This window comes from Hakea prostrata, chromosome 2 (assembly GCF_041222555.1).
Source record: "Hakea prostrata isolate BN-2017 chromosome 2, UWA_Hpros_2, whole genome shotgun sequence".
In the NCBI taxonomy this organism is placed as follows: domain Eukaryota; kingdom Viridiplantae; phylum Streptophyta; class Magnoliopsida; order Proteales; family Proteaceae; genus Hakea; species Hakea prostrata.
This window is the reverse complement of record NC_142601.1, coordinates 12,247,433-12,259,112: the sequence shown is the minus strand read 5'-3', so window position 1 is coordinate 12,259,112 and position 11,680 is coordinate 12,247,433. Positions and strand designations below refer to the sequence as shown.

Sequence of the window (11,680 nt, the reverse complement as noted above, 5' to 3'; positions counted from 1 at the left end):
AGGAGGCGGGAAAGGAAGAAAGTCGGAGGCATTCGAGAGGAATTGATCAAGTTTGGAGGCAATTTCGCAAGACCAGAACGGCGATTGTGCCAAGTAAGGCAGTGGAAAGACCAACGAAGATCTAAGATAACGGAGTCCTCAATACAAGAGTTGAAATCTCAACTGCAGTGGGGTCCGACGGGGTACCACCCCACATGCTCATGAGAGTATCGGATGATATTGAAGTACCCACTAAGACCCAAAGGGAGATCGGAGGTGGTGGATGAGATGGACCAGATGTCCTCCCAAAGGCTAATACGGTTAGGAGGCACAATTGAAAGCATAAATGATGGTGAGGAGAAGGGGGGGGGGGAGAGGAGTTGGGAACAGAGATACTAAGGTGCATGAGTTGGGGGATGGAATTCAGGAGGGTAATTTGGAATCTAGAGTCCAATTTATGATCCACTGATAAATTTTCAATTTCTATTGAATCTATTCTATGAATCAACTCCAAAATGGAATGGTGACAATCTGAACTGGAAGCTTTGTCTAACCAAGGAGCAGCAATGATTATCTCACTCACCTTGAAAAACTTCCAAATCCAGTATTTGATTTTCACTTCAAATATGTTCTGATGCGTTCAATAGGGAAAAAGAAATATGTTCAATAGGTTAAATTTCCATATTTGGAGGGCTTTTAAATGAGTTATACGGTAATGAGTACGTAAGTCTCTGGTTTTTCTTTTTGTAACTAATTAAACTTCCCTTCATTTCCCTCACTTGCAACTAGATGGAGCTCCTTATTAAGTTGTTTCTTTTTTGAAAATATGAATGTTCTTTGGGGTTCCTTAAGCCCTACTTTAACAAATTTAAAGGGCCTATAGTCTTTAAGGCCAAATAGCCTTGAGAACATCACAGTTATCTTGTGCAGTCTGTACTTCAATTGTACTTTTTGTTTCTCATTTTTAATCAATTAAGATCATTGTTTACCTGAGATTCTCAAAGGGAATTTAAATTTTGTAGGAAATTTACATTCTTACCTATTTTTTGTCTTTCTTCCAAACATGGTTTTTATAGTCTACTTTGCTGTGGTGTCCAGAATATGATGGAGGGGATTGTTAAGGCACATGAAGTCTCATTGTTAAGGTTGACCCATTTTTAAAAGAAATGTATGAGGTGAAGAATATATTTTATGTAATATTCAATGCTCGCAAAAATGTAGTATTTGGTGTGTAGGTGAAAAGCATATGGATAAGAGAAATAGAAGTATATTGGTTATATTTATTGATTTTTTTCTTATAATTTTCAGAAGAAAAATCCTGTGATCCATAATATGATTTTTGGTCCTTGTAAATTAGAACGCAATTTTTTTAAAATTTTTTGTTGTCTTTCTCTGTTCAGCACATTGGTTTATTTAACATCTTTCAGTCTAATCCCACCGCATGCATATTGATAAATCTGATTCAACTAAACCACCCATATAGTTCAAGAGATGATCTGATTTTCAAAATATTATTCTCGGGACATAATTAGATGTATTATCTCCACCTAATTTCATGTCTTCAGATAATTTGGATGTATGGCCAACTTCAATCCTGTGCTTTGGCTGCAGGCTTTATTGCTGTTGGGTTTTGAAGTAACAGAGACTCACAAGGTAATGCTACTGTTGCGTTTGCATATTTTCATCTCTCATGCCTATGATAAGTGATAACTAGTGTCAAACTTTTATTTTTCATATGCAGTTGAAGTCAGCTATAAATGATTGTGATAACTTTTAGTTGGTGTTGTTTAAGGATCAGTCAATACCAATATTGATTGCCTCATCAGTTTTAGCTGGATAGCTGGGTTATATAGGACCCTCCAGTCCTGAATCGCAAGTAGGGTTATGTCATATTTGCATAGGGATAAAGCTGCAATTACTTCCCATTGTTAGCTCTTTTTTGTTCACTGGATTGGCCACTTTGTTATGGATAGGATATGTATCACCAAAGGCCAACCTATGCAGTGTCATTACCAATCACTAACGTCTCCGAGATTCTTCCACTTGAATAACAGTCATGTTTCTGTACTTTCCTAGTATGATCATATTTTAAAGGACTCAAAGTCCTCACATAACCTCAAATAACAAATTTGCAACAAAACTGTCTTTTAAATTGCAGATACAAAAGCTTCTAAAAGAGTTGGATGGCGAGTTTCTTAAGGTGAATTCTAACTGTATTACATTCATTAAGTCAGCTTATGTTCTGTTGTTCCCTTTGCTTACTGATGAGAAGTTCTCTCTTGTATTGTGTTGGTTGATCAACAAGAAAATCTCTAGCTAGGTCTATCTTCACTATTATTATAAAATTAAGATCTAATGCTTCATCATATCATAGGTTATTCATTGTACTGAAGAAATGATTTCACTCCCACTGTCGGAAGCAATACACACTCAGCAACCTAATTTGGAAGAAATTGAGGTCAAGGTTCTATCCTTTTATTGGCTTTGCTTGTCTAGTCCATATAACTGAAGTTTACACATTTATGCTTTCTTTATTTCTTTCTCTAAATTTGTCTTCTTTCTACCTTTTTCCCTTATATTTCTCATCTTGCAATCCATATGATGCTGATTATTGACATAATAAAGAGTAAGTCATGGCCTTTTATCAGTATTTTGGGTTATCAAAGGAATATTAAGGAAGATGTTTCGTGGATGGTACATTAGACAGACCATTGGCCGGAAGTTTTAATAGATCCTTATTAGTATGTCTTTTTTCTGTGTAATGGATTATAACAAGCTAGTTGAACAAAATTAATGATTACTTCGGATTTTGGACTCTGAAGAATCAGAGTCCTACTCCATTTCTTTCCTCCTATGCCTTCTTGAGATGTAAGGTAGGAGAAAAAGAATAAGAGTAATTAATGTATTTTGGCCCTAAGAGATGTTTGACCATGGATATCTGTAATCTGTTACCGTTGGATGCTCTTTTTGTGAGAGACTTTAGTTTTTATTGTATTTGCTTAGGATACTACCCTTGGCAATACAATCAGATTCTTAATTTGGTTGTTTGCCCAGGGTTGTCTGTGTTTGTATCTCAGTTGTTGGTAATGAATCTATTTTCTTTCATTTAAAAAAATATTTTTTTTTGGAAAGAAGAAAAATATTGTAGAACATGCAACCTTCTGATCTGGAGTCAGATGTGCTACCATTGCGCCACAGATCCTTACATGTTGAGATGCAAGGTAGGATAAAAGGAATTGAGTAATTAATGTATTTAGCTCTATGAAATGTTTGACCTTGGATATCTGCAATCTGTTACCGTTGGATGTTCTTTTGTGGAAGACTTTAGTTTTTAATGTATTTGCTTAGGATACTACCCTTGGCAACACATTCTTGATTTGGTTGTTTGCCCAGGGCTGTCTATGTTTTTTTTTTTTTTATGATAAAAGTGAAATTTGGATTAAAGATTTAAGCAGAGGTTACAGCTAGTGTGAGACATAGTGTCTTTATAGTTAGACCCTATGTGTTCAGTAGTTAGGCTGAGAAGCCAGTCTCTTGTTGTGTCCTATTTTAGATTACAAACTTCTAGTTTCGATGTGATTGGTATCATCATCGCTAGCAAAGGAAAAAGGGTAGGTGATACTTGTGATATCTCCCCGCCCTTAGTTAGGTGTTTGTTTAGAGTTTGATCACACCAATGTACCGTAGTTGTACATTGGTTTGAATCGCTCTTCTTATTACAGTCCAGATAGTTTCTAATAAAAACTTCAGAAGATGTCCTGGTTGTGCTCTGCCTTGTTGTAGATCCTTAACGATTCTATTTTCAAGTAGTCCTACACTCCATCTGTCTCCTTGTGACTCAGAAGATATACCTGCACATAAGAGTGTTGGTAAGTTTCCAAAATTAGTTTGTGACATTAAGCAAATAAGCCAGCTAGTTGAAGAATTAATATCATTATTTGTCATCTCCTCTAAGTGGTTTTGAATAATTTTTTGGTCCTTAATCCATCTATTTACATCATTTAATAGTTGGATTGGGTCAAGTTTTTTATTATTCATGAGTTTAGCATTCCTGTTTAACCAGATAAAGTAGCATGTTATTATAAAAATTGAAAAAAACCATTTTTTTGTATGTTTATCCATGTGCCGTTCATGAAAGAATGAAAAGCATAGATTAAGGAGAGAGTTGTTTCGGATGTGCCCTGTTCGCAACCCTAGTGGTCCTGCTGCCCATATTCTCTTTGTCCATTCACATGATAGGAAAAGATGCTAGCTCGATTCCTCGGCACTGTTGCATAGTACGCATGTTTGGCTTGTAATCATCCATTTGGATAGGATCTTCTTCGTTGGTAGTCCTGCATTTAAGAGACGCCAAAAGAATGTTTTAAAATTTGGATGTATAGGTAACTTCCAAAAAAACCTCCACCACTGTGCCACATTTGGTATTGAATCATGGCTGTTTATCTTAGCAAGTGCAATTCTGCGAGTTTTGGCAAGAAATTCACCTGTTGTTGATATAAGTGACAGCCATGAGTCCATAGTAGGGGTGGGGTTTATTGTAGAAATTGACAAGGAAAGGAGTGGAGGTATTTGGCCTGTGATATTTTGCTGGTTTGCCACCCTATAGCTTTGTTGTTCATATACCTCTCTGACAGTAGCTTGCCTTTTCCCTATTAGGGAATTAAAATCACCTACCATATGGTTTGTTGTTGAGTCAACCCATGGATCAAACCAGAAGTACGTGTTATTCCCATCACCAATTTTCCTTTTTACCATTGTACGAAGCAGAGGGGTAATACTGGTGATACTCTTCCAAATCCATGATCCATTTTTGTGTTGCACTTTAGGGTCGAAGAAAGATGTTTTGGGGTAATATTTCGCTTTTATGATTTCTTCCCACAAAGAGTTTGGTTGGTTGAGAAGCCGCCATCCTTGTTTGAGAAATAGGGCACTATTAATCTGCTCCATCCGTTTGAACCCTAGTCCTCCTTGATTTTTGGGTTTACAGCACCGTTCCCAAGAGATGAGTGTCATTTGTTTGATTTTGTTGGGCTTTCCCAGCCAGAATCTTTGACATGCTGTATCCAAAGTCCTGCATACAGTTTTGGGAAAACATAAGCATTGCATGAGGTATATGGGTTGTGATTGAAGTACCGATTTCATGAGAACTTCCCTTCTTGCAAATGAAAGATTTGACGCTTTCCATGTAGCCATCTTATTTCCAATTCTTTTGAGCAGGTGTTGGAAGTTTTTTGTTTTTGCTCTAGCCTGGAACAGTGTAGTCCCTATGTAAGAAGCATTATTTCTCATTTCCTGTATGCCTAAGACCGCTAAAACTGCTCCTTTATGCTCCTGGTCTACATATCTGGAGAAGTAGGCGCCACTCTTTTGGAAGTTGATTTGTTGTCCTGTTATGTCAGAGAATAACTCAATAGCAGCTTGTATTGTTAGTACATCTTCCTTTGTTGCTCTGCAAAAGAGGAAAGTATAATCTGCAAAAAAGAGATGTGAGACTTCTGGAGCATTCCTAGCAATTTTGATGCCTTTGAAAAGGTTTAGATTCTTGTATTCCGATAGAAGTCTAGATTTTGTCAGGTACGGGTTGAGGGGGCATCCCTACCGGAGACCACGGGATCCTTTGAACGAATGGTAGGGGCTACCATTAAGTTTTACGGAAAATGATGCAGTTGAAATTAGAGTTTTGATCATGTTGCACCAATGTGTGTCAAAACCCCACTGACGAAAGAGATGGTATATGGCATCCCATTCAACCCTGTCATAGGCCTTGGGCATGTCAAGTTTGAGAGCAACAAAGCCAGTTTTAGCTCTTGTTGATTTTATATAATGGAAGATTTCATGAGCAAGATAATATTATCAGAGATTTGTCGAAGTGGGACAAAAGCACCTTGACAGGGTGAAATTAAGTTATGCAGGCATGGTTTCAATCTTCTAGCTAGTATTTTAGCTAGTAGCTTATAACTAACATTACATAAGCTGATTGGTCTGAAGTCCGACACAACAAGGTGTGGTTTGTTCCAAAAGGTAGGCATAGATGACGGAAGAATTCCCAAACAAAGGAGTAAAGTTCATGATTAACTAGTTCCCAATTTTTTTGAAAGAAGAAAGCATTGAAGCCATCCATCCCTGGTGCTTTATGTGAGCCTAGTGAGAAAAGGGTGGATTTGATTTCCTCTATAGACGGAGGATGTGACATACCCAGTGGTATCAGGTTTGGATCTAAGGGGGGGAAGAGTGCTTCTACAAATGTGGGATCCAAAGGGTTGGAGGATGTAGGGAGATTGGTCATAAACCCTGAAAAAGTTGTTGCTATTTCACCATTACCTGTAATTGTCTGTTCTTCATGTTGTAATAAGACAATTTTCTTCCTATGACAAATAGATTTTTGAAGCAAGGTGATAGTATTTGGTATTTTTGTCTCCATCGGTGATGTATTTCTCTCTTGATTTTTGGAACCAAAAATGTTCTTCAGCTCGCAGAGCCCATTTTATAGTTTGGATTTTTTGATTGACAATATTTGGATCTGAGTAGATATTGGCCTGTAGAACATCAATTTCAGTGGAGATTAGTGAAAAGAGATTGTTAATATTCCCAAATACTGACATGTTCCAATTTTGGAGAAATCTTGAGAGATTTGCCAGCTTGATGTGTAAGCCTTGTTCTGTCTCACCATTCCAAGCACTATTGATAGTTTCCAGAAATTCGGGGTGTTGATACCAAGCATTTTGGAAATGAAATAATTTCCTTCCTGATGGCATTGAGTGTTCAGTAAAAATCAACAGAGGGTTGTGGTCAAATCCAATTCTAGGTAGGGTTTGGATGAAAGCATTAGGGAAAAGTGAGATCCACCGAGGGCAAGCAAAGGCGTGATCAAGTTTTTCTTTTACTAGATTTGGTGGTTGTTGCATATTTGACCACGTAAAGTTGTTCCCTGATTCCAAGAGTTGGTTTAGAGAAAATTTTGTGCAAATTTGGGTTAGGAGATGAAGAGAGGGTGAAGCTTTGTAGGGTCCTCCTAGCTTATCTTCAGGTTTTAAAACTTCATTGAAATCACCTACGATAAAGAAGGGGTGTGAAAGATTCTCTAGGAACTGATGAAGTTGTTCCCAGAAAATCTTTCTTTCAGAATAAAGAGGAGCATAGATGGCAATAGTCATCCACTGAAAGTTTTTGTAAGAGCATAAAACAGCTAGGAACGAGTTATGAATTTGGATGATCGATGTCTCAATTTCTGGGTTCTTGAGAAAGCACATGCCACCTTTCAGTCCTCTTCTCCCAGTGCTGTTTGCAAAAGCAATAGGTTCCAGTTTTCTGAAAACCTTCTTTTTTTGGGTGAATAATTTTTCATGTTTCTATGTTTGTATCACAGTTTCTGGTAATGATTCTATTTCCTTTCATTAAAAATAAAAAATAAAAAACTATTATATACTTTTCTGGAAAGAAGAAAAATATGGTGAAATTTGAACCTGACGTGAATCGAACACGCAACCTTCTGATCTGGAGTCAGACGCGCTACCATTGCGCCACAGATCCTTGCATGTTGAGATGTAAGGTAGGAGAAAAGGAATTTGGGTGATTAATGATGTATTTAGGTCTATCAAATGTTTGATCTTGGATATTTGTAATCTGTTACCGTTGGATGCTCTTTTTGTGGAAGACTTTAGTTTTGATGTATTTGCTCAGGATCTACCTTTGAAATACAACCACATTCGTGATCCCTTTATTTTATTTTTTGAAACTATTATATGTTTTTTATGGAAAGACGAAAAATATTGCGCCATGGATCCTTACATCTGGAGATGCAAGGTAGGAGAAAAAGAATTGAGTAATTAATGTATCTAGGCCTTATGAAATGTATGAGCTTGGATACCTGTAATCTGTAACTGTTTGATGCTCTTTTTGGGGAAGACTTTAGCTTTTAATGTATTTGCTTTGGATACTACCCTTGGAAATACAACCAGATTCTTGATTTGGTTGTTTGCCGTTGGATGCTCTTTAGAAGACTTCAGTTTTTAATGTATTTGCTCTTGATACTACCCTTGGAAATACAACCAGATTCTGGCAATGATTCTATTTCCTTTCATTAGGAAAAAGTTTTTGTTTTATTTTGTTGGGATTTGAACCCGACGTGAATCGAACACGCAACCTTCTGATCTGGAGTCAGACGCGCTACCATTGCGCCACGGATCCTTCCATGTTGAGATGCAAGGTAGGATAAAAGGAATTGAGTAATTAATGTATTTAGCTCTATGAAATGTTTGACCTTGGATATCTGCAATCTGTTACCATTGGATGTTCTTTTGTGGAAGACTTTATAGTTTTTAATGTATTTGCTTAGGATACTACCCTTGGCAATACATTCTTGATTTGGTTGTTTGCCCAGGGTTGTCTATGTTTGTATCTCAGTTTCTGGTAATGATTCTATTTCCTTTCATAAAAAATAAAAAAATAAAAACTATTATATATTTTTTTGGGAACAAGGAAAATATGGTGAAATTTGAACCTGACGTGAATCGAACACGCAACCTTCTGATCTGGAGTCAGACGCGCTACCATTGCGCCACAGATCCTTACATGTTGAGATGTAAGGTAGGAGAAAAGGAATTTGGGTGATTAATGTATTTAGCTCTATCAAATGTTTGACCTTGGATATCTGTAATATGTTACCATTGGATGCTCTTTGTGTGGAAGACTTTAGCTTTTGCTTTTAATGCATTTGCCAAGGATACTGCACTTGGCAATACAACCCGGTTCTTGATTTGGTTGTTTGTCCAGGGCTGTCTGTGTTTGCATGTCAGTTTCTGGTAATGATTCTATTTCCTTTCATAAAATAATAATAATAATAATAATAATAATAAAACAAAATAAAATAAAATAAAATAAAAAATATATATTTTTTTGGAAAGAAGAAAAATATGGAGGAATTTGAACCTGACGTGAATCGAACACGCAACCTTCTGATCTGGAGTCGACGCGCTACCATTGCGCCACGGATCCTTACATGTTGGGATGTAAGGTAGGAGAAAAAGAATTGAGTGATTAATGTTTTTTTTTTTTTTGAATCCGAAGAGTTTATATATAGGGTGGGGGGAATATTTCTAATATAGGTGCCGTCGGATGGATGCGAACCCAGGACCTCCCCGTGGGAAGTTGGGCTTTTTTTAATGTATTTAGCTCTATCAAAATGTTTGACCTTGGATATCTGTAATCTGTTACCATTGGATGTTCTTTGTGTGGAAGACTTTAGCTTTTAATGCATTTGCCAAGGATACTACACTTGTCAATACGACCCGGTTTTTGATTTGGTTGTTTGTCCAAGGCTGCCTGTGTTTGAATGTCAGTTTTTCCTTTCATAAAAAATAAAAAAAAATATTATATATTTTTTTGGAAAGAAGAAAAATATAATGAAATTTGAACCTGACGTGAATCGAACACGCAACCTTCTGATCTGGAGTCAGACGCGCTACCATTGCGCCACAGATCCTTGTATGTTATAATGTACTATGGAGGAATATAAAACATGTGAATTATTTGTGAAGGGATATGTCATGTATACTCTTTTCTTGTGTACTAGTGAATTGCAAAATATTAATACCCTCTTTTTGTCTACTTGGATGTAAACAGTTTCCTTCTTTGTACAGATTGCAAAGTCATTGCCACGGATTTGCATCATGTCTGGTCTCAGTGGGGAGGAGATGATCATGTTCATTGATGCATTTCCAGAGACGGGTATAGACTTCTGACATTATTCCCAAACCAGAAATCTTATTGTTCACATGGAAAACTGACTTTTCTTTTTGTTTTTGAAACTGGAGATTTTATTTTTTATTTTTTGGGGATATATCACTAGTGAGAGTCAAGTCAAGAGGCGTTGGTAATTGCATGCTATATATTGGGGGAGGCTATTACATTTCTCTTGATTCCTTTCAGGACTTGAACCAGCTGCATTTGCTGCTCTTGTTCCCAACAGTGCAAATAAACCACTGCAAGAGGTGATGGCCGAAATTATGGAGGACCACAAAATGCTGGTAAGAACTTCATCTCTGACTCTGCTCTCATCCAATTATTATCGTCCCCTACTTTAACCAATTTGATTTCTTTGCAGTCAGCAAACCAATCAGACGCAACATAACATGAGGATTTGCTTTCAGACTCCAAATGTTTTGACTCCTGCACTTAATGTTCTTGATTAAATCAACGGTGTAAATTCCCAAGAAGTGATCCACTTTCTGCGCCTGGTTATTCGTAGAAGAAGGAGGTGAATGAAATTAAAGGTTTCCAATAGATCCTGAATAATATAATAAGGCCATGACCCAGTTGGATGCTTGATGTGCCAATCCACAATGTGGTCAACCCCCATTACACAACTACTCAACTCAAGCGCTTCATATCTTTTCTTGTTGATAAGCTGTTCAGACATGAAGGATTAATGAAGTTCCACTACTAAGCGGAAGAATTGAGTTAAACTATTTCATCAGTTCTTGGCAATCTGTACAAGCTTCCATACATGCCCTTCTATGTCCCTAAGCTCCTTGCAGACCCTATTGTAGTTTCTAGATTTCTGAATCTTGAGGACTTCCTATATATAATCATTATCATTTTCCAAAGGAATCTAAAATGAAGGATTGGATCAGATAAACAGGACACTGTTCCTTATAGGCGGCCAAATTCTTTGGTATTATTCTTTTTCAAATGGAAATGATGAACTTCATTGAAAAGCCTCCAAGCATAACTTGCTGGGGACAAAACAAAAACAAAAATTTTCAGACATAAACAAAGGTGGAGACTGCCACCAAACCCGATGCAAATTAAAGTTTTTTGCACCTTTTGCAATGTAATCAGCAAGTAGGTTATCCGATCTATTTACAAACTTGAACATCAGAGTCACAAACTCTACACTAAGTTTTTTAATTTCAAAAAATAAACTTTGGTATTATTCACAAGAAAAGAAAAGATGTCATAAGTTTCAGTTTATTTATTATAATCCAAAAGAAAAAGAAACACCCATGCACAGCATCCATAGGAATGAAAGAATGAACTTTCCCTATAGTATAGCTAGCAGCTGCTGATACTAGCCTTAATTTCCTAGGGCAAATGATCTGTTTTAGGCTTTTCACACACCAATAAGAAAAATCACAGGGTCAGTTCTCTCTCTGAACCCTTATCCTGCCATCCGTTAATCAGAAAAATAAAAAATGGTTTTTCTTTTACTTTGATCTGATCCGGTTTTGATTTTTCCAACATCGGGTTGGTAACGGTTTTGATTGATTAATTTGCTTCTAGAATGAACCAAAATGAAATCTTACATTCCTAACCTGTAACAAAAGATTCTTTGATTCACTTCATAATCCAAACAAGTAAACAACTACACATCAATAATTACTCATCGTTACAAATCATAAAGTTATTTATCATTAATTTTATAAGAAAAAGATAACCACCATCAAAACCCATAATTTCTACTAATTTTCTTCTTTTCCATCTTTTTCAATGAATTATGTGAAGAATCTAATTTGTTAATAAGTCTGTTATTCCCAGATTGACACTGAGAGGGGGGGTGAATCAGTGTCTTCAAAAATTCACTTCAATGTGAAGCTTCTTTAATCTCGAAACAAGATTAATTAGAACATTCTCGTAGCTATCAACTGCACAAGGACACGTCCACCACACACCACAATGTGGCTGGATCTACCAGACAGTGTAC

General features: G+C 36.7%; 1 protein-coding gene and 4 non-coding genes across 5 annotated transcripts; 1 reads left to right on the top strand and 4 right to left on the bottom strand.

The window, feature by feature from the left end:
- Positions 1-1,378: 1,378 nt before the first annotated feature.
- On the top strand, positions 1,379-10,628 carry LOC149023772 (uncharacterized). The gene is made up of 6 exons (XM_089144271.1): positions 1,379-1,632; positions 2,138-2,179; positions 2,354-2,437; positions 9,618-9,705; positions 9,907-10,004; positions 10,082-10,628. The coding sequence occupies exons 1-6, from the start codon at positions 1,558-1,560 to the stop codon at positions 10,106-10,108; spliced, it is 414 nt and encodes a 137-aa protein (XP_089000397.1). The 5' UTR covers positions 1,379-1,557; the 3' UTR covers positions 10,109-10,628.
- Positions 7,438-7,509, bottom strand: TRNAW-CCA (transfer RNA tryptophan (anticodon CCA)). The gene has a single exon. It is a non-coding gene; the product is annotated as a tRNA-Trp (tRNA).
- Positions 8,095-8,166, bottom strand: TRNAW-CCA (transfer RNA tryptophan (anticodon CCA)). Its single transcript has one exon. It is a non-coding gene; the product is annotated as a tRNA-Trp (tRNA).
- On the bottom strand, positions 8,475-8,546 carry TRNAW-CCA (transfer RNA tryptophan (anticodon CCA)). Its single transcript has one exon. It is a non-coding gene; the product is annotated as a tRNA-Trp (tRNA).
- TRNAW-CCA (transfer RNA tryptophan (anticodon CCA)) lies at positions 9,389-9,460 on the bottom strand. The gene has a single exon. It is a non-coding gene; the product is annotated as a tRNA-Trp (tRNA).
- Positions 10,629-11,680: the final 1,052 nt, after the last annotated feature.